The 23,127-nt window shown below is 41.4% G+C and overlaps 1 protein-coding gene across 4 annotated transcripts in view; it reads left to right on the forward strand.

Moving 5' to 3' along the window:
* The window catches only part of TGFBR3 (transforming growth factor beta receptor 3), a 220,594-nt gene that overhangs the window by 20,943 nt on the left and 176,524 nt on the right, over window positions 1–23,127 (forward strand). For all 4 annotated transcript variants that reach the window (XM_040627043.1, XM_040627044.1, XM_040627041.1 and 1 more), the window contains exon 2: window positions 1,400–1,571. In XM_040627043.1, coding sequence (XP_040482977.1) covers window positions 1,511–1,571 — 61 coding nt within the window. In that variant the 5' untranslated portion in view covers window positions 1,400–1,510. The remainder of the gene's footprint in view (window positions 1–1,399; window positions 1,572–23,127) is intronic.

Raw genomic sequence — 23,127 nt, forward strand, 5'->3', positions numbered from 1 at the left:
TTATGAAAATTGCTCTTAGCGTTTGCTGAAATAGCATATTCTTTTGGAGAGAGTTTTCCTTATCAATCCATTCAGGAAATTTAATTTTTGAAGGGAAAAAATAGGGTCAAATCCTCTTTGCTGTTGTTGATTTTTTTTTTTTTTAAAGACTTTATTTGAGAGAGAGAGCAAGCATGAGCAGGAGAAGGGGCAGAGGGGGAGGGAGAGGGAGAGAGAATCTCTCAAGCAGCCCGATGCGGGGCTCGATCTCACCACCCTGAGATCATGACCTGAGATGAAACCAAGAGTCGGATGCTCAAGGGACTGAGCCACCCAGGCACCCTGCTGTTGTTGACTTTTTAAGGTCACAGAGGAGACTTCCCTTTAATTTGAGGTGATGTGATGGCAGTGTTGGACTCAAAGGGATGATTGAAGTCAATTTCATGGTTTCCCAAATTATCTAATTAGGCAGTTTTTGAGACAAGACCATTGTGCCACTAATGACTTGTGCCTCTACTTGACGGGTAATTTTGTTCTTTTTGTGATTTCACTTCTTAGCTTACCTCCTTTTCGTGTCTGTTGAAGTGTTCATTTCTCGGTAAGCAAAAGATTGAACTGATTTTATAGTAGGTAAGGATTACATAAATAACCACACCCTCATTTCTCCATTTTATTGGTATAAATATACCTTAGAAGGAATGGACAGGTAACATTTATTGATTGGTTATTATGTGTTCTACACTGTTCTAAGCTTTATACACACACACACATGCGTGCGCGCTAATATAATCCTTACAGTGGCCCATACGTTAGATTGAGTCTCTGATCAGAGTTGTGTTTCCTTGTTGACACCGGAGAGTTCATGTGTCAAGCGTCATTGATTACTTTAGTGCCCAAGACAACTGGTGGTGTTCTGTTACAGGTGCACCTTGATTTTCTTCTGTATTCCTGAAAATTTTATATAAAACCAGAGATTTAAAAGTGTCAAAACTAAGCATTTCTTTAGAAAAGTATTTGCTTTAAAAAATCTTTTATTAGGTAATTAATACCCCCACATCAGCTTCCTGGCGTGTTGTCTAGGCATCTTTTAAGATAAATTTGTCTTGGGGCGCCTGGGTGGCACAGCGGTTAAGCATCTGCCTTTGGCTCAGGGCGTGATCCCGGCGTTCTGGGATCGAGCCCCACATCGGGCTCCTCCGCTGGGAGCCTGCTTCTTCCTCTCCCACTCCCCCTGCTTGTGTTCCCTCTCTCGCTGGCTGTCTCTCTCTCTGTCAAATAAATAAATAAAATCTTAAAAAAAAAAAAAAAAAGATAAATTTGTCTTACACTTTTTAGAAACTCTTCATTTCACTTTAATGTATGTTTTTGAAAAGAAGTTTCTGCATTAAGGTTTCTTCTTGAAATATGTTTGTTTTCACAGGCAATTTGAAAATTGGAAAGAAGGATTTTTAAGGCCACTGCTGATTTGCAAAGACTGTCCATAGTCTGAAGCCGAGGTGACGGAAGAGGGCACACTTTTGGAGAAATAAAAATGACTTCTTGTTTTGTGGTGGCCGTGTTTGCCCTGCTGAGTTCCTGCGTGGCCACTACAGGTGAGATGCAGAATATAGATTGCATGTTTGTTGTATGTTTTCACATATGTTTTTCTTCAGTCTCTTCAGTTTGGAAAAATTTAGGAAATGTGAGGTTAATGCAGACTGTGAGTATTTATGTTCTTCAGGGAAATAAAATATTTGACTAAAGATTGCATAGTATGTTTGCGTATGTTATATTTTACTAGACCGGTGCTAGACATCCTAAAGTCAGTGACATGGATGCCTAACTAACCTCAGTGTTGAGATGGGTAGAGAACAAATATGCTGATGTGTGATCTCACTTAGTTTTGTTCTGTGCGTAGATTACATTTATTTTCTTGTCCTAAATCAGAATTTCGAGGAAGCTTTTTTTTGTTCTTTATTGTAAAATAAATAGGTCTTCTACTGACAGGTGACACTCCTGGCATAGGATGCTTAAGAAGTATTAATTTTGCCTATTTATGTATTTTAATGGGTAATTTTTTAAAAAGTCCAGAGCCGTGCTTCCTGGAGGCCATCAGAGAATGAGATTGGAGGTAAGAAGCAAAAGACTCGGTTGGAACATTGTTGCCTAAGTGAGAGTATCAGATCCCCCACATCACTTTAGTGTTCCCAGTCAGGGTTACTTAACGAACTTGGAAGCTTAATTTGCCTATTTTGTGGTAATTTGCTTTGTGTCTGTTGTATAATGAGCTACATGAAAGAATTTGTTGGACCAGTTCTGTAAACCGGCTGGTCTCAACAAGAAACACATTGACTTGAAAAATGATGAGCCTCTTGGTTTTGGCTATTGAATTCACATACAGATGAGATGACAGTGATGATAATAATTGCCATTTACTGAGTGTGCACCACAACCCAGCACTGGGCTGAACAATTACAGACTCTAAACAATGGATGAGGATATTATTTCATGAGCTCACTTAGTCACAGCTCCTAGGTGGGTGGGCTTATTTTTCCCATTTGACAGATGATGAGAGGAGGTGATGATATGCACAGTGTCATGTGGCTGGGAAGTGGAGGAGCCAGGTTTTACATCTGTGCTGTTCACCTCTGCTGTACTGAAGAAGCCAGTAAGAGGTGGTGAAGGCTCCCGTAAACTCAGACCAGGAGTCATTTGTAGACACAGGCTGAGTGCCAGTCATTTTGCAGAACGTGGTTTATGAGGTTGGACAGCAGCATGTCCCCCTCGTTGCAAATATCTTAAGAGAAAGTTGGTAGTTTTTTTGTTTTGTTTTTTAAATGCCAGTGTGAATTTGAACTGCCCATTCTGTCAGCAGTTTCGTTTTGTCTCATGACTGAAGAGTTATTTGTCTCTTAGCCTCTGCATTTAAACTGATCTTAATTAAAATTTCATTGGAAAGGGGCGCCTGGGTGGCTCAGTCGGTTAACCATCTGCCTTCGGCTCGGGTCATGATCCCAGGGTCCTGGAATCGAGTCCTGCATCAGGCTCCCTGCTCAGCAGGGAGTCTGCTTCTCCCTCTGCCGGCTTCTCCCCCTGCTTGTGTGTGCGCACTCTCTCTCTCTCTGACAAATAAATAAATAGACTCTTTTTTAAAAATCTCATTGAAAAGTTGTAGCAAAAAAAAAAAAAAAAGAGAGAGAGAGAAATAGCTTGATGGAAAATGTGCTATTTTGATGACGAGAGGTATTGCCATACTTGGTGGGTTTGAGGCAGAATTTTCTGCTTTCACTGATGCCTGGGACAGACTAAAAAACATAACTGAAGAAGGTACTTCATGGGAAAGTGGTGAATTTGATGGCTCTGTATAGCCTTGATGTATTAGATAGTGAATCAGTTTTGGTTAAGGCCTTCCTTCCTCTTTCAAGCCATGGGTAAAATATTTTTTTGAATTGTATATGTACTCAAAATGTTGCTGAGAATTACAGTAAAATTGTGGGTACAGTAGAATTACCAATTTTGTAGCAACCTAAGGCAACTGATTAATGGTAGAGGTAGACATCTTTTTTTTTTAAATGCTAAATTTTTATTGAAATACAGTTTACATAGAGAAACATACACACGAAAGTGTGCAGCTCAGTATATTTTCACGAACTGAACACATCTGTGTGAATAGTATTAGCAATGCCTTTTTTTTTTTTTTTTAAAGTAGGCTCCATGCTCAGTGTGGAGCCCAGTGTGGAGCTTGAACTCATGACCCCGAGATCAAGACCTGAGGTGAGATCCATAATTGGACACTTAACCAACTGAGCCACCCAGGTGCCCCAGAGATGCCTTTTTGAACAACCTATTGTCTAAGTAAGAAGGGAGAAATGTTTTTTATATACTGAATCTAGTAGCTTTTTGTGTAGGCTCAGCACACTTTACAAAAATGCTTTTTGGGGCATTCTGGATGAGTTGAACTTCAGGAAAATGTAGTAATAATAATAATGAATATTTATACAGTAATTAATTAATTGCTGTTGCCAGGTCCTGTTGAAAGTGCTTTATATGTATTACCTCACTTCATCCTTATAACTGTCCTAAGAAGTGTAGGTACTTTGTTTATCACCAGTTTATAGATGAGGAAACTGAATGCAGACAGGTTAAGTAACTTTTTCAAGGTCCCAGTAAGTGGCAGATTTAACCATGAGCCTACTTCGTCTAGGTCTGATGATTGAGCCTTAAGTCTCTGCACTGTGAAGGGAGTATTGATCAGAAACGTGTTTAAAATAAATGATAATGTATTTCTTGTCTGCTATCTGTGTCATCTTCAAACCACAAGTAAATCACTTATTTACTGAGTCCCTCTAAGTGCAAAGCACCGTACTAGTCAGTTAGGGTTATATAAAGAAATGTACGATTCATCCCTTCCTTTGAATCGCTTGTGCTTTAGTTAGGCATATAAAATATACACATATAACAAAATAATCAATATATGGTGAATACCAAATAAAAGCCAGAAGACTTCAGAGAGGTCAGAAGGGGAGGCCCTGGTAGGTTGGACTAGCTGGGGAGGGCTTTGTGGATGTGCTTGATCTTGAGCTCTGTTTTGAAGGCCATCCAGGTGAAGGCCATCTAGAAAGGCAGAGGCTGGTTGACCAGATGGTGGAACCATGCCTAGCACAGTATATGTACATAGGTGCTTGATGTGTTTTTAAAGGATGGATGACCTGGAGGTCTGTTTGGAAGGAAGGATGGGAGTAGGTTGTGGAGGGCCTTGAATGTCAGAATGAGACTTGTGGATTTCATTTTGAGGTTTGGATTCTTCTTCCATTCCCATGTAGCCAAAGGCATATTCTGTTTAATCTTAGAATCTAAAATGTGGCCTCCAAAAGTGAGGCTGGGAATATGGCTTCTTTAGCTTCACAGACAACACTGCTTGACATATTGGCCAATTTATCAAGGGTTCATTCTCTGCCAGCTAGCTTGTTTTGTTTTTATAAGACAACCCTGTGAGGTGGGTGTTAGTATTATCATAATTTGCATTTTACCTACAAGGAAACAGACCGTTTGGTTAACAATTGTATAAAGTCCCATAACTAATAAGAGACAGAGCTGGGACTTGAACTCAGGCAGTTTGGATCTAGAGTCCATCCCATCCACCACTCCACTGGCACCTCTATGTAGGAGACCCTCAGTGTGGAATGACTGAAGCCCTTCACTTGACTGAGAAGCCACCAGTAAGTCATTCTGGAACCAGATCAAACTCCTTTCACCCTAGAAGAGACATATGTAAGTCATATGGAACGGACCCTCAAGTAATGGGCCTTCTTTATTTGCATTCTTATTTCATTGCATTCTTACTAACATGGCTGTGAAGCTCTGTTGTAGGGTTCTTGGTGGCAGAATGAGGGGTGAAGGCTATATAAAAGGCCTCCTTTAGATATGTAGCCAGGGAGGGCAAAGGACAGCACAGTACCACGCACTCGAGTTAGGACAGTAGGCCTGTTCTAGCCCCACGGATTTCGCTGGGTCTTTAGTGAAAGCCTTTCCTTCTCCACTTGTGGTTGAGGGTGAAGGAGGCAGGGGTCAGCAAGCTGCATCCCAGGGTTAGACGTTGCTTTGACAAAACCCCTACTTGTTCTCCTCTCTCTTTTTCCAGGGTTATTGTACAATGTGTGGGTGAACAAGAGCAGTGTAAGGGCCATAATGCCTCCTGGTTAGAAATTATCTTAGGTTTGGGGCGCCTGGGTGGCTCAGTCGTTGAGCATCTGCCTTCGGCTCAGGGCGTGATCCCAGGGTCCTGGGATTGAGCCCCATGTCAGGCTTCTCTGCTGGGAGCCTGCTTCTTCCTCTCCACTCCCCCGCCTGTGTTCCCTCTCTCACTGGCTGTCTCTCTCTCTCTCTCTGTCAAATAAATAAATAAAATCTTAAAAAAAAAAAAAAGAAATTATCTTAGGTTTTTGCACCTCCTCTTAAATCCTGTAATCTCACGGGGCGCCTGGGCGGTTCAGTCGGTTGAGCGTCCGACTCTTGATTTTCGCTCAGGTCGTGATCTCGGGGTTGTGAGATCAAGCCCTGTGTGGGCTCCACACTGGGTGTGGGGCCTGCTTAAGATTCTTTCTCTCCCTCTTCCCCTCCTTTTGAAATAAATCAATAAAGTCTTTAAAAAAAAATCCTGTAATCTAAGAAAAGTGGGAAGTTTAAAATGTAAGTGCTCCTGTGGGCTTAAGGCTTACTAAGTTTTCACTTTTAAAAATTGTTTGGCAACGCATCTTTTAAAAATATTAACTTCTGCCAGAGTTAGGTAAGGCTGTGTTTCCAGGAGCCTTAATAATGAGAAAAGGAGGCACATGCAGAGAATTCGAGGAAATCGATTTGGTTGGAAGGGATGGACTTGCCTGCCGTCCACTCGCCGCTTGTGCCAGGTCCAGCGGGTGCTTTTGGGGTGAGCTCTGCAGACACCTTGCTGGCCTCAGTGCTGGCAGAGTGTTGGTGGGGTGGCCGTTTGCCTCATTCCACTGTTGCCATTCTGTGCCTAGATGCATCTTTTTGGAGGCATGCCCATAACCTGCCCACATGTTTCTGTTGAGCAAACACATTTCTTTTCATCTCTTCCAAGTGTACCTACAGTTCCAGGTATAGTCCGCAGGAAAATAGAGATCTTTTAGTTGGAGCTATTTTCCTGCTAAGAAAGCTCTGAACTCTTTGTGTCCATGGGGCAACAAGCAGAGCTATCAGCTGATTAGTATTTGGTTTGGCGTGGGACAAGCTGGCAGCCTTGGGGGAGGCTACACTAATGAGAATGTCATTTTATATTTATAGTTTCCAAACGCTCTTATACCTACTATTTCATTTGATTCTCATAGCAGTCCCCGGGGGCTGGGGGTAGGCAGGTGTTGTTTTCATCATTTCCAGAATGGGGGTAATGGGACTCAGAGAAAGTAATTTAGAAAGATGGTTCAACTCTCTGTCAAATCAGAATTCAACACTCTTCTGCAGACAGACTGCACTGAAAAGTCTTACGGTCTTTTTGCTGCAGGGCTTCCCTTAGTACCTCCTGAAACAGTGCTAGCCAGGCACTCTGCTGGGCACTTTACACCTGTCAGTTCATCTAATCCGTACAGAAAGCTGGGGAGGTAGGTGATTGTCATTATCACTATGTTTGTAATTGCTATCACTGCCACCACTCCTACTACTACTAATATGCTAGAGGGAACTGAGGCTTAGAGAAGGAAAATGTAATATATAATGAGAGACAAATCAATTTCTATGAAAGTTGAAGTGGTCATTTATATCCAGTCATACATGGAGTCGCTGGCAGAGTGGCAGCCCCTCCAGAGTTCATGCTCTTCCTGTTGTGCTGCCCAAAATGAACTGGCACTCTTTCTGTCGAATTTGGGATTAATGGCCTGAGGACTGCAGAGGTGGTTCTTCCACAGTTTTCTCCTCTCTGCCAACTGAGTGATCGGAGGCTGTGGCTCATAATGGCAGGAAGGTGGGGAGTGTGCCAGTGGTGACTGCCACCAGGGAACGTAAAGGCTAGAGGAGGGATAGACTCGAAGGTTCAAAGCAAATCCAGCCAAGGCCTTCTCTTGCCAATACTGAGTCTCTGGGTCCAGCTAGTTGTTTTGGTCTGTGATTATTATTGTTTTTAGGTTGTTCCTGTAACCACTTTTGTATGTAATTGCTCTCTTGGATACATAGGGACAAGATGTCAGTTGTGATGCCAGTTGGGTAACCAGCTGTGCAGAGCGTAAGATGTTCACCAAGCACATGAGTAAGATTGTACACAGATTTGATGTAGACAAGTGAACAGATGCCAGGTTCTCTCCTTTGCATCCTCATCCTAGACTGTGTCATTGCCACACTGCTTTTTGGATCCCTGATTTATTTGGGTTATTTTAGGGCACCAGCAGTGGTCTGTTTTATAAACACTGATCAACATTTCCACCAGCACAGAGCTATCTGTATGTGCTTTCACCACGGTGCCAACTTTCTATTTATCTTAAACAGTAAAGAACCGTATTCAAAGACCCAGAGTGGATAGAGTGGCCTGAATTTAATGTTGGCATTCTTTTGGGGGAGACCATGCACACCCAAGCATGATGAGGTCCCTCCCTGCTCTGTGTTTTTGCATAGAAACAGTAAGCCAGCATGCATGTGCTCGCATACACACAAAGTTGGGACACGTAGCAGTCATCAAGAAAAAGATGAGTTTGTTTCTCAGAGTCCCTTGCCCTGCATGGACTCGGATGTGTGTGTGGGGGGCGGGGGGGTTTGGGGGAAGGTGGAATAGGATATGATGTCTAATAAGGCTTTTTTTTTTTTTCATTTGCAAAGGCAGTTTCCTAGCAGATAGTAGGATGTTCACCAAGAACATGAGTAAGATTGTATGTAGATTTGATGTCAGACAAGTGAACAGACTCCAGGTTTCTCTCTCCTTTGCATCCTTATCCTAGGCTGTATCATTGCCATGCTGCTTTTTGGATTCCTGATTTATCTGGGTTATTTTAGGGCACCAGCAATGGTCTGTTTTATAAACACTGATCAACATTTCCACCAGGACAGAGCTATCTGTATGTGCCCACACAGCTGTTTGACTGCTCAAAGCTTATACTTTCACACATTTTAGATATAGGAAATGAGGCTTTCTCAGCTTGTTTGCTTTGATAACTAATCCCTCATACTCTGGGGCTACCTTGAATCACTGATAGAGCTCCTCACTCTGGGTACTGGTTTTGGAAGTGTTGTAGGAGCAGGGAGTGTTCCGGGAAGGGTTCCAACATGAGGCCTTCTATCAGGACAGCCCTGGACACAGGCATTGAGGCATCAGAGTGCTTTCCCCTCTTGAAAGATTGGCCCGAACTGCACTGCCTGCATGTGAGCTCCTGGCTGACTTCCTTTTTTTTTTTTTTAAATAAAAAAAAACCATTCTCTGCCAGAGTGGCCTAAAAAAGATTTATTTTGAAGTCCAATATAGTCATATTTTTGTTCTCTGAGAGGTCACTGTAAATCAGGCAGAATTCTAGAGGGCTTAAAAATGCACTTGCTCTCAGAATGTTCCTTCCAAAGACTAGGCAGCAGGTGCTCTGGGACTGAGGCCTAGCTATTCTCCTGCCCTGTTCTGCCAACTCATAGCAATCTTAAAAACAAAAACAAAAAATCCAAAACCAAAACCTGGAGTGGAATGTGGGAAATCTTTACGCCTTCAAAGGAAAATTGATTTTTTTTTAAAAGTTATTCTCTCTGTTGGCAGTGAAGGGAACTATGTAGTGATGAGTTGTAGTTAGGGCAGAAGGAAGAAGTTCCAGTGTAACTGCTTTAAATTCTTTGTGTTGCTTCCCTTCGTCCTCGTGTACCTGGATAACTTACTTAGTCCTCATCTAGACGATAGACCAGGACCGTCAGCAGTAGCACCTGCCTTCCTTCCTACTCTTCTGCCGCGCCTGGGAGGATGCTTGGGTGGCTGCGGCCTCCTGGGAGAGCAGAACATCGGCTTCCAGAGCGGCGCTTGCGCTGTCATTTCCATCCGTGACAGCGCCGAGCTGCGGCAGCACTCTGCTCTGCCAGCGTGTCCAGTGGGCTGCGTGCACGTGCCGGACTGCTGTTCGGTCGCTGCATGCTGGGGCATGGGGCCACTTCGCTCCCACCTGCCCCTTTTTTTGGAGTTAGAGCAAAGCATCATTGATCAGTTCCCCTTTTTCTTTCTTTCTTTCTTCTTTTTTTTTTTAAGATTTTATTTATTTATTTGACAGCCCTCCCCCTCTACTCATGCTGTCTCTCGCTTTCTCTCTCAAATAAATAAATCTTTTTTTAAACTACTAAAACAATCTGTATGTTAACAAGGTCTTCAGATGATTCGTATGACTGTTAAGATTTAGAAAGCACTGGTCTAATGTTTGTGTATAACTTCAGCTCCAAAAGCAAGGTGGGTATGCCCCGATCTCAGGCAAAATCACTATGAATATCCATATTATAAAACATATTTTAAAGTGATTATTTTCTCCAGAGAGAAAAACCCTGCTGTATCAACCTCCAGCTTAACATGTTAATTTATAAAAATGAGTTGACACACAACACATTTATTTACTACATAAAGATGGGCACAACTGTACTTCTGAAACACTGGTTTTGTTATGAGAAGCTTTATTGCGAAAAGTGGTAAGACCCTAAAAATCCATAATCCTGGGGGGAAAAAAAAAGACCACCTGGGGAATGAAAAGAATGAGACTTGGCAATCAAGAGAGTAAGTAAGTTGAGAAGAGAGGGTCCAAGCTTTTAAGACCATGATTATTCAAGAATAGTTGTTCATAGGGCAAAGAGATTTTTAGATGGTTATTTTAAGATACAGCTTTTACTGGTAGAGAGAAGTGATTATGTTTACTGACAGGTTATGGCCTAGTGTTCCACTGATAGGAGATAGTGGAACTTTTTCTTTCTTTTTCTCTTTTTCTTTCTTCCCCTAAAGGAACACATGAAAATCACAAAATCATTCTTGATTTCATAAGCATATCACTTCCAAGGGTCCCCCCTTCTACAGTCTGATCCTGGCCACCATCATCTTGCTCAATCATCACAGTAGCCATCAACCAGTATCCCCAAATGCACCTTTGCCCAACAGTCTACTCTCAACACAGCAGCCAAAGGGGTCCTGTTAAAACATCCTTCAGATCATACCATTCTGCTGTTCAAACCCTCCAGTGTCTCTGCCTCACTCTGAGTAAAAATTGCAAGGCTGTATGCAGCCCCACACCTGCCCCCAGTTAACTCTAAGTCTCCACTCTAGTAGCCACCTGGCCTGCTTACTACTACTACTACTTCTTTTTTTTTTTAATGTTTTTTTATTATATTATGTTAGTCACCATATAGTACATCCCCGGTTTCCGATGTAAAGTTCGATAATTCATTAGTTGCATATAACACCCAGTGCACCATGCAATACGTGCCCTCCTTACTACCCATCACCGGTCTATCCCATTTCCCCACCCCCCTCCCCTCTGAGGCCCTCAGTTTGTTTCTCATAGTCCATAGTCTCTCATGCTTCATTCCCCCTTCTGATTACCCCCCTTTCTTTATCTCTTTATTCCCCTACCGATCATCCTAGTTCTTATGTTCCATAGATGAGAGAAATCGTATGATAATTGTCTTTCTCTGCTTGACTTATTTCCCTTAGCATTATCTCCTCCAGTGCCGTCCATGTTGTAGCAAATGTTGAGAACTCGTTCTTTCTGATAGCTGAGTAATATTGCATTGTATATATGGACCACAGCTTCTTAATCCAGTCATCTGTTGAAGGGCATCTAGGCTCCTTCCACGATTTAGCTATTGTGGACAATGGTGCTATGAACATTGGGGTGCATATGGCCCTTCTCTTCACTACGTCTGTATCTTTGGGGTAAACACCCAACTACTACTACTTCTTTTTTAATATTTTATTTATTTGACACAGAGCGTGCACAAGCAGAGGGAGCAGCAGGCAGAGGAAGAAGCAGGCTCTCCGCTGAACAGGGAGCCCGATCCAGGGTTCGGTCACAGGATCACGACCTGAGCCGACGGCAGACTGAGCCACCCGGGCGCCCTGTTTTAGTAGACAGACTATACATTTTTTAACAGGTCCATATAATGTCGATGCTGCTGGTCTGCAGACCACATTTGAACACATAGATCATCTGTTTTCTCAGTACTCTAATTGTAACACAGAACCCGCAGACACCTTCTAGAAAATTCTTCCTGTCGTAAATGGGAGCTTGGTTTTAGCTAGCTTTTGAAATAGCTATCTTGAAAACCTTTCAATAAACTCCTTTGGGACCAAGGGATTCATGTGCTGGAGAGGAAATTGGTTTGAGGGAGTGAGTTCCTCAGAGACCTTGAGCTCTGCAGCTGTAAGTGTGGTGTACCTGTAGAAACCAGGTGCATCTTTATTAGCTGGGGCTACACCTAACATAATCATCATAGTTACTAAAGAAGCAGTCCTCCCCCAGTTTTTCCTTTCAGGTACCTCTTCTTTTGCCTTTTCCATTTCTTGCCTTGTGACTTAGTAGACCAAGGGGGGAGACTTGTGTTGATTCAGTGAGCCTGGGACATTGGTATGGGCAACTAGGCTCAGGAGACTCTAGGTAATGAAGGATGGTACCAGCTGACTGGATAAAAGGGGGAGTCGAGGTAAGTTAAAAAGGGTGTTTAAAAAAGTTAGTGTTGGGGCGCCTGGGTGGCTCAGTCGTTAAGCGTCTGCTCAGGGTGTGATCCCGGCGTTCTGGGATCGAGCCCCACATCAGGCTCCTCCACTGGAAGCCTGCTTCTTCCTCTCCCACTCCCTCTGCTTGTGTTCCCTCTCTGGCTGGCTGTCTCTATCTCTGTCGAATAAATAAATAAAATCTTTAAAAAAAAATTAAAAAGTTAGTGTTAAGTGGGGGCACACCTCATTTCTGCTGCTGCTATTTTAGCATTAAATTCTGGCTTCCTCACTGATTGCTGTTTAATTCCTATTATCAGACTCCAGGCTAGAACTCTGAAAAATTAACATTTTTCAGGAGTAAAAAAATTTCCTAAGTTGTTATTGATACTTATTAAGCACCTTGACACCATATTTATTTACTAAATTTTAACGATCTCACTGCCTTTATTCAATGATTCATGAATCGGGCAACATCCCATTTAGAAGACAGAAAAGAGCTCCAAAGAGCTGTACAAAGTGACAGGAGAGAGTGGGACAAGGACATTTTGTAGCAGTAAAAGGTGGATTGGTTGTAGCAAGGTCACACTTCCTTAGGGGATGGCAGGGGTCTGTCAGGCATATTACCTCGCTAGTGCTGTCTGGGTAATTCCTGAGTGACCTGTTTAACGCTCTGTTTCTGGGAGAGCTGAAACTGCGATCCAGTCCGTTTGGAGATGCGGGGCTTAGCATAAATAACTCCATATCGAGCCTGTTATCTTGTTTTTAGCAATCCCCACCTCCCCCTCTGATCACACTCTCAGCCTGAGAAATATGATCAAAATTTAAGGCATTAGCGCCACTCCCAGCTACCCCTCTGAAGCTCTCCCAGATCCTGCTGAGCTGTGTGGTATTCATTCACAGGTCATAGCTTCAGGTTCATATTCCTCAAGTTGGTCGTTTTCTCCATTTCTTTTCTCACTTTCTGGTCCTAGGGAGATAATTTGCTTGGTGGTTAGTGGCTATGAACATGCATTTAAATAGCGTTTGAGAGAATATAACACACGAGGGCGATTATCACGATTCTTAGAAACCAGGTAATTCCCAGTGTCTGGAGTGTACCTTGGAGCCATGGTCCCAAGGACCCAAACCAATCAAAATCAAATAAGTCAAAGAAAGACCCCATTGAAGGGGTCACTTTCTTAATCCAAGCGGTTTGTCTAGTGGTTATTTTTTTTAAAGTAAACTCTACCCCCAATGTGGGGTTCGAACTCACAGTCCTAAGGCCAGGAGTCACTTGCTCTAACAGCTGAGCCAGTTAGGCACCCCGTCCAGTGATTTTATGTAGCTGAGTGTTAATCCAGGTGCAGCAAGTAGTGTTAGCCACAGCACAGACATCTCCTGGCTCAGCTGCATGATAATCACTTTGTAATTGTCTAGAACAACTTTGACCAGAGAGTCTAGAGATTTTTGTTGAGCAGCTATTACTTTAGCAGTGGTTTCTGCAGTATCTTTAAGAGTTAGGAGCTGACACTATATGTATTAAAAACTGGGATAAGACACACAGAAAATTTAACCTCTGTGCCTGAAAAGCTGTCTTTTAAACTCACTTTATTTTGCCACTGGTTTGTAAAGCTTTCTGATTTGCTTTCTCAGACCTCATCAATGACATGGTTGAGGAGGGCAAGGTTATACAGCCCTGGAGCTTGCCACAAGCCCCAGGTGGTGGGCATTCTGTTTTTGAAACTGAACCAGAAAAATCCAGAGGAATGCAGCAACATTTTTACTTTGTGCCCCCTGCTAGCTTTTTTCTGGGCCTCCCAAAAATGTGTTTATCTTGCTGGCCATGCATGTGGAGCAGTCTGGAATTCTATGTGGCATTAGATAGTGAAAAAAAATGGAAAGATTTCCCACGTGATAGAGGTTATGTGAGTGCTCTGTGATTGAGAGAAGGGGATTTTGGGATGAGATTTATTTTAATATTTAATGTTTAAACCTATTGCACATTTTTTTTTAATTTAAAAGCAAGTCTTTAGTGGGGGGGGGGAGGTGTGGAGGTATGGACGAGAAGCAATACCAAATTTTTAAATATCAAATTAAGAATTTTCACTCGTTAGAAGAAAAAAAAAAGTCTTTACAGTGAATGAAATGTCTGAATTTCAATACCGTGATAATCATATAATTTGAGAGCAATGGCTGGCATATTGTGAGGGACCCTGAGGCCCTGACCCCAGCAGCCTCCTCTCCCCCCACCTTTGTCACTCCAGGATTGTCTGCAAGGATGGCTTCACTGTCACTGGTCAGGTCTCAGCCTGGCCCTCTCAAATGCCCAGCAAGTCTGTGTCCTCTGTTTTGCCACATTTAATTAGCTCTGGAAATACACTATCAAAGGCTGTCTGGCAGTGGTTCATTAATGGTACAGGGTGAATTCAAAAGCACTAATTAATTGTTTTAGATTATTTGCAAAGCCCATGCTGAAAAACCTAATGCCTGGAGGAGAAAGTTGGCAGAGAGGCTGTTCAGAGATTAACCTGGACCTTACCCAGCTCAATTGCCTTTTGGAGTTGGGCCAAGAGGGGAGTTGTTTTTCTTTTTGGAGAAGTGCTTGTGGCTACATTGTTCCCTAAATTCCCACTTTACTGCTCCAGGCTCTTGACTGATAGAGCTCATATGGACCTTGCTGAGCTAGGGAACGCAAGGAGCATCTTCTAGAAGTTTTGTTTGTTTTTTGTTTTGTGAGAGAAACACAGTTATTTAAAATTCATTAACTAAATACTTCAAGGGTCTCTTCTTAGGGAGAGGAAAGGGAGCTCTAGTTTGTTATGAAATAATCCAGGTTTTAGTGTTAAACTTTCAAAGGCAGCAGGATTAGGCCTTAAGTATTACCCCACCTCCCCAACCCCCAAAATAAAACAAATCAGATTCCTCATTTCCTCTTTTTGGCTGGCCCAGGTCAGCAAACTGCTACTGCATTTGGAAAATGGTGTTCAAAAATCTCAATTTGAAATCAAGTGCATGTCAGTTTAAGTTCAGGATATACTGTATGTATGAAGGGGGAAAATAGGCTTGCATTTTGCATTTTGCTACATTTGACATATCTTATAAAATAGTAGTACCTAGAATTAGCTTGGCCAGATGAATTGTAGGAAGGTAATAGAAGTCCCTGATGAAAGAGATTTGAGGCTTTTTGGGCCAAGTGCCAGTGCCTCTGTGCGTAGTGCAGTCAGTTGAAGATGAAAGTAGAGAAGAGTATTGCAGACATTTCAGAGCCAATCAAGTGTTATAAAGGGACCTGTTTTCTAAGCAGTATATAGCACTATTTGAAAATACCCGTCCAGAAATCTTTCAGTCCCTGGGCCTGGCCCTGCCTCCTCATGACAGACCTCAGTGTTTTTCCCCCATCCTTCTGGGCTTGAGCAGCCTGTGAGTCAGTAGTTACGTACAAATCTCAGGCCAAATCGTACTTTATTAACATGATTCAGGAGAAAAGAATTCTAATGAAAAATTTCAGAGGCCTGTGCTTGGCTGTTTCATGATATTGTTAGGTCTTCCTGAACTCAAGGAAGGCCCCCAAAAATCTGTTATTTCTGTTTATTACTCAACTTAGAATCTGTTGGAAAAATCTTACATGAAAACCTCAGGAGAGTGTGTTCTGGTTGAGGAATTTATTCTTGAGCGCACAGTGGCCTCTATTTACTCCGCGTGAGGCTGGCTGTCCTGAGACCTTGGGCAACCTGCCTTCTCCTCAACCAGTGGACCTAGAGTAACAACTTTGGACTTTTAACCCTTTTTGCAGATGGTTCCCAGGCAACTTGATGGAGTTTATAGGAATGCAGATCTCAGAGATGCAGAGCATGAAAGATATTTTTAAAGTTGGCAATAAAGCCTTTAAACCAATAAATGACTATGGGTTTTTTTTCCCTGCCTTATTTTTTTTTTTAGTCTCATTGCATTTTTATTTTAGAAAGTAATTTTGTGCCACAATGTCAAGACTTACTGGTATTTCCCTGATAAGTTGTAAGATGTTATGAATAATGTTACAACTAATAGTTAAATTGATGTCTTAAAGAGTGATTTCCTTTAAAGAGATAAAACAGAATTTAAAGTTACCCTAAAATAACCATGATTATTTATATTTAAGTATATTTGAGTGGGAGAGGACGGGGTTAGGATTGCCATTGATAGAATGAAAAGTACACAGAATCTGTAGTGTGTCATGTGTATTTTGTCATCCATGAACATGGTATACCCCTCTGTGTAGGTTTTCTTTAATTTCTTTCAGCACCAGTTTTTATAGTTTTTGGTAGTTTATTGTGAAGACTATAGTATGTCCAGATGTGAACAGTATTCATTATGCATGACTGCTTCATTAGAGTTAGATTTGAGAACCTCTGTTTAGGGGTGCCTGGGTGGCTCAGTCGTTGGGCGTCTGCCTTCAGCTCAGGGCATGATCCCAGGTCCCTGGGATCAAGCCCTGCATCGGGCTCCCTGCTCCGCTGGAAGCCTGCTTCTTCCTCTCCCACTCCCCCTGCTTGTGTTCCCTCTCTCTGTCAAATAAATAAAATTAAAAAAAATATTTTATTTATTTATTTGAGAGAGAGAGAGAGCACAAGCAGGGGGAGAGGCTGCAGGGGAGGGAGAAGCAGACTCCCTGCTCAGCAGGGAGCCCGACAATGCTGGGCTCCATCCCAGAATGCTGAGATCATGACCTGAGCTGAAGGCAGATGCTTAACCGACTGAGCCACCCATTCACCTCAAGAAATATGTTCTTTACCTGAGGCTTAAACTGGTGTTACTGACCAGGGGATAGCCATAACATCTCTTCACTGAGGTAAAATGAGCATCCTTATTCCTTTGGACTTAAAGGTCAGAGTTAGGGACAGTATCAGAATCCAAAGGCTGAAAGTTGTGCCCTTTTGCTGGACCCTTGGGTTTTCCCAGCAGATTTTTGCTAGAGCACAGTCACTGTGGTGAAGCTTTATTTGAGACTTGGATTTTGTAGAGATTTTATGCTCCAAATGTGAGGAATGCCTGTGGACTTTACCAAAGTGAATGTGCTGGACTGTTACACTTCTATTCAGTGGGAGTAATTCTCCCCCACAGTGTTCATTCTTGACAGAGACTGTACAGTAGTTGTGACCTTGGGCTGTGGATTCAGACACGTTCAGGCCCAGGTTTTGCTGTTTGCAGGTTGTATAATCATAACCTCGGTGTCCTCACATATAAAAATAGAGATATCAGCAGTATCTACCACACTGTGTTGTTGTGACGATTACAAATGAGATAATGCATATAAATCGAAGGGTCGTGTTTATTTTAAGATTTTACTTCTTTGAGAGAGAGAGAGACAGAGATAGCGACAGAGATAGTGAGAGAGCAGGAGTGGGGAGGAGAGGGAGAAGCAGGAACCCAGCTGAGCAGGGAACCTGACGTGGGGCTTGTTTCCAGGACCCTGGGATCATGACCTGAGCCGAAGGCAGCCTCTTAACTGACTGAGCCACCCAGGTGCCCCTGGTAGTGTTTATTTTAAATGAAACTATTAAAAGTAGTGTTCTTTGAAAATGTTAGCATGGTGAACATATTTACCCAGTCCTTTAAGTGGTAAGTCGTATTTTTCAGACATATATTTGGTGCAAAAATCAGATCTGATTGTGAAATACAGTTTTGCAGATAAGATGGATTCTATCAATGACCAGTTTCTTTATTTTCCTTATGTTCTGTTCATAGCAATACGGTGGGAGTACCGAAATGGTAGTATAAGGGGTGTGATGAAGATGGGAGGAGGTTGTGAATAAAAAGCTTTCTTTTTTCCTTGTTTTGGATTTGAGTTTGAGTCCCAAATCATGACTTTCAGGGCTCCTGTTGCCTACTCTATAGAATACTGCTAATTACTCTTAGTCTATTGATTATCAGGAGAATGAAATGCAAGTAAAGCAGCCAGCAGTTTGTGGCATGCACTAGGTCTTTAAAAAGTTAATCCTTATTTAGAGAACCTGTATATTTGGGAAAAGAAAGAGAGGCCGAATAAACCTAGGCTGGGCAGAGTGAGTTTATTGTTCAACTGTGTGCTCTGAACAGGGATACGGCAGGTCAGGGTATTTCTTTGGGAGATAGATGGCTGACTGGCTGTTGGCTGAGCTAAGGACTCGGGTGCCTTTGAAATGAGCAACGTAACAGCCAAAGGACTAAATCTGGAGGCAGAATGGAGAAGACTTTCCTCCTCTAGAGGAAGTGACTTGGCCTTTAGCTAGAGGCTGGAGGGTAGGCATGAATCCTCAGGAAAGGTAGTAGTGGCACTGAGGATTGGGGCTGGGGGGAGGCAGGAGAACCCAGAAAAAATGGAGTGAGAGCACCTAATGGCAGTCGTCCTCACCTGTGTAGTACTTGTGGGCTTAGTCCCACCCTAGCCATCCTACTTAAAATTGTAATCCCTCTGAACTCCTGGTGTGTCCATCTGTTCTTATTTTGCTGTTTTTCCCCTCATAGCACTTACCACTTTAAAACATGCTTATAATTTATTTATTATGTTTATTATTTATCTCCCCCCACTAAAATACAAGCTCCATGAAAGTTAAGTTAGTTTGCAAAGACTCTGGTGTAGCTGTTCCATATATTTGAAAATTCTCAAGTGGAGGACTTTCCCCAGTGCCTTTGTCTCGGCTTAAATGTGACCTTCAGGGAGAGGGCAGGGACGGTTCACTGATCAATCCCTAGTCCCTTGCACATAGTAGGTGCTTAATATTTTTTGAATTAATAATTATAAAACCCTGTCTCACTCATCAAGTACCATAAAGAGAAGCAACTTTGCTAAAGTAATAAATCTGAAGCTTAATGTATTTTATTTTGGGGAAAGGAAGTGGTGTTGGGATGAAGGCTAGCCTGCGGAGACCAGGTGAGGGGTCACTGTCTTCAGATTCTTAGGTAAAGCAATGTCTGAGTGACCTGTGGTGGTGGTTTTTTTTTTTTTTTTTTTTTTTTTTTTTTTTTTTTTTTTGTGGTGGTGGTTTTAAAGATAGGTGTCAATCTGTTACTGGATAATGTCTTTGACAGCAAGAAGCTATTGCTTCTTTTTTTTTTTTTAAAGAATTTATTTGTTAATTTGACATAAAGAGACAGCCAGTGAGAGAGGGAACACAAGCAGGGGGAGTGGGAGAGGAAGAAGCAGGCTCCTAGCGGAGGAGCCTGATGTGGGGCTTGATCCCAGAACGCTGGGATCACGCCCTGAGCCGAAGGCAGACACTTAACAACTGCGCCACCCAGGCGCCCCATGCTTCTTGGTAAACCTTCTATGAAGCTTAGCATAAGACTCTTCAGTACTCTTTACCTTGGCTTACATAGTGGTGGTATATTTCATGCAGGAGCTGAAGGTTAAACCAGTGGCTCTCGAAGCGTGGTCATGGATCTGCGACCTTATCAAGAGTTTGTGAGGTCAGAACTCTTATTGTAATAATTCAAAGTCGTCTTTTTCACTAGGCTGACATTGCAGTCGTGGTAATAAAAGGAATATTGGAGAAGACAGTTGGTGCTTTGGCAGGGATTGAGGCACACACCAGTTTCAGCTCAGGATGTTCTTGCCGGAGGAGTTAGAAGCCCTCAACCACATTGTCTTTTCCACGTTCTGTATGATGAAATGGGAAGTAGGCAAGTAGCACTTCTACATTCCAAAGTGCAATGCCGTCCTGAGGAAACACTTGTGCAGTTGTTTGAATTGTGAGCTGAGCTGGTCTGTTTTTCATGGAATACCATTTTACTTGAAAGAACGACTGACATATGATGGTTATCTCGCCTTCAGTACTTGGCAGGCATTTTTCGAAAATGAACAAAGTGATCTTGTTATTTCAAAGAAAACAGTTTACAGTGTTAGTTGCCAATGAAAAATTTTCTTTTTCAAGCAAAAATTAAAGTTATGGAAAACTTACGTTCATCCCTATGACCATGGCAATTTCTGAATAGTTAAATACTTTTTTGATGAGATCAATGGAAATATGAACAAATATGATTTTTTTTGCTATCATATAAGAAATATGTCAATATTTGGCATATTTGCATAACTCAGTGAACTGTGATTTTCCAGATGGCTAATACATGATGTTACAAAATCCTGTGTGGGTAATTCTTGATAGTGCAGGATAAAGCAGTTGATTTTTAAAAACTTTATATTTTCAGATAATTTTGGACTTACAGAAGACTTATATAAATGGTACTAGTTCCCATACCCTTTATGTAGCTTCACTTTATAATAATATTATATACCTATAGAACAATTAGTAAAACTAAGAAATTAATCTTGGTACAATATTGTTAACTAAAGTATAGAATTTATTTGGATTTCACCAATTTTCCCCCTAATGCTCTTTTTCTATTCCAGGACCCAACTCAGAATCTCACATTGCATTTAATGGTCACGTCTCCTTGGTTTGCTTCAGTCTATGACAGTTCTCTGTCTTCCAGTCCCTTGACACTTTTGAAGAATGGTCAGTTGTTTTAGAAAATGCTCCTCAATTTGAGTTTATCTGATATTCTCTCATAATGGCATTGGGATTATGCATTATTGGGAAGGGTACACGTAGGTAATGTGCCCTCCTCAGGATGTCAAACTGGGGTTACATTAAGTTGATATGTCTTATTACTGGTGGTGGCAGCCTTTATCACTTGGCTAAAGTGGTGTCTGCTGGAATTCTCTGCTGTAAAAGTTACTAGTTTTACCTTTGTAATTGGTATTTTGAAAACAATGGATTTTAATGTAACAAGGTATGAAAAGTTTATTATGCAGTTCAGATTGCACATCACAACTAACCTTTAAGTGATGACTATTTAATGAGGTTAGGTAAAATATCAAAGAAGAAACAGCTAGCTACAAGTATGTGAAAAGACTATGAGACTTTGCTTCTCCTTTCCAACTACATATCTGTGTGAGGCCAGATTTCTTCATATCCTTCAATCAGAACAATGTATCACAATAAATTGAATGCAGAAGTAGATCTGAAAACCCAGCTGTCTTCTATTAAGCTAGATGTTAAAGAGTTTGCAAAAATGTAAAACAATGCCGCTATTCTCACTAAATTGTTTTATTTCAAAAATAGTTATTTTTCATAAAAGATAGTATTTGCATTAACATGCTGTGGCTTTATTGTTGGTTTTAAATGAATTAAATATTTTTTTTTTAAAGATTTTATTTATTTATTCGACAGAGATAGAGACAGCCAGCGAGAGAGGGAACACAAGCAGGGGGAGTGGGAGAGGAAGAAGCAGGCTCATAGCTGAAGAGCCCGATGTGGGGCTCGATCCCATAACGCCGGGATCATGCCCTGAGCCGAAGGCAGGCGCCCAACCGCTGTGCCACCCAGGCGCCCCTGAATTAAATATTTTTAAAAATTACTCAGTTTTCATTTCTGTTTTGCTAAATGTTGATAGATAAAACATACCAACAAAATCTCTTTTGAGTCCTCAGTAATTTTGAAGCATAAAGGGATCCTAAGAACCAAAACATTTCAGAATTGCTGCTTGCTAAATAAGAGAAGATCTATCTTGGCATGGGGGGGTGGTTGCGAATCTCATCTTCGGGCCCAAACGAAGTTTCAGTGAAGGGTTTCACTTAGAAGTCTTGGCTCTGGGGAGGTCACTCAGTTCCTCTGTATCTGTTTTTTCACCTGGCAGGTGAGGGAGATAAGCCTGAAGGTCTTCAGGTTTCTTTCAGCTCCCAAATTTTATGATTCCAAATCACTGTGGCTCTCAAGGATGTCATCTTGGCAGCCTGGGCATGATGGAGCATTACACGTAATTTCTAGAGTGATACTTTTAATGATGAAAAGGATCATATCTAGAGGATATAATACAGTAATATTTGTGAGGCAGGGATTTGAGAGAGCCCCGTTGTGGCTTTTTAGGCCTGTAAAGTTATTCTTTCAGTGTCTCCTTCAGAAAATTGTGGTTTTAGATCTTAATTGGTTTTTACTCTACTAAGGGAAATATTTTTAATTGCTGAATACTTTTTTTGTCAGTTTATGTGTATCATAAATTAAGAAGTGTGATTTCCTAGAATTTTTGTGCTATAATGTTCTGTGTATATACATGTAAACTTCTTGTGTAGAGATGTATAAATATTTAGATAAGTCATTTTTCTTTGTTGTGGGTTCTTCATATACCACTGAAATCTATATTGAGGCAGGCTTAGGTTGTAATATACATTATATACTTAAAATCTTCATGAAGTTAATTAGTTACTTTAGTACTTGCTTTTTAAAAAAAACTTAAGACTCTTTAGACATCCTTAATATTTACAATGCAGACTAAAAAAAAAAAAAAAAAAAAAACCAGCTGGAATGTATTAGGAATCCCAAACTTTGTAACTAACATTTTCCTTTTTTAGTTTAAATGGATGGAGTCTTGATGGCTTTAGTTTTTAAAGATGAAGAAACAAAAGGGAGGGGGAAGCCAGGAGTGTATTGTCCTATTATCAGTCTCAATCAGTTTTTAAACAGGATCCTAAATTCCTGTAATGTGGATTTTGTAATGGAAACTGCCACAGTTGGGGGCCAGCTCTGTCATAATCACCAATTTGGGCATCTCTGATATTTAGCAGAAATATAAATATCTAATATAGTGTGTGTTTGTTACACTGTCATAGGAAAATTTTGTAATTGATTCTGAGCCAGATTCTTCCAGTGTTTAAGTTACTACTTGGAAATAAGATTTGGAAACTGACTGAACTTTCTTAGTACTTCTATAGTTTAGTGAAGTATAGCAAATTTAGTATGTATTATATCTAGAAAAGAAGTTTATGATTATCTTACATCAGAAAAGTCTCATTCATCACATTTCAAAGGTTCCTTTAAGTAGTTAACTGTTTCAGGATATTTATGTAACCCAGTCTAAGAGGGAAATGCTCCCAACTCCCACCAAGACAATTTAACAGAGTATAGTGCTTCAGAGCACAAGCTTGAGAGCCAGCTGCCTGCTGCTAATCCCAGGTCTGCCACTAAATAGCTTTGTAACCTCTGTTTGCGTCGGCATCCTCATCTGTAAAATGGAACTAA

Source organism: Ursus maritimus, unplaced genomic scaffold, assembly GCF_017311325.1.
Source record: "Ursus maritimus isolate PB19 unplaced genomic scaffold, ASM1731132v1 scaffold_12, whole genome shotgun sequence".
Lineage (NCBI taxonomy): Eukaryota > Metazoa > Chordata > Mammalia > Carnivora > Ursidae > Ursus > Ursus maritimus.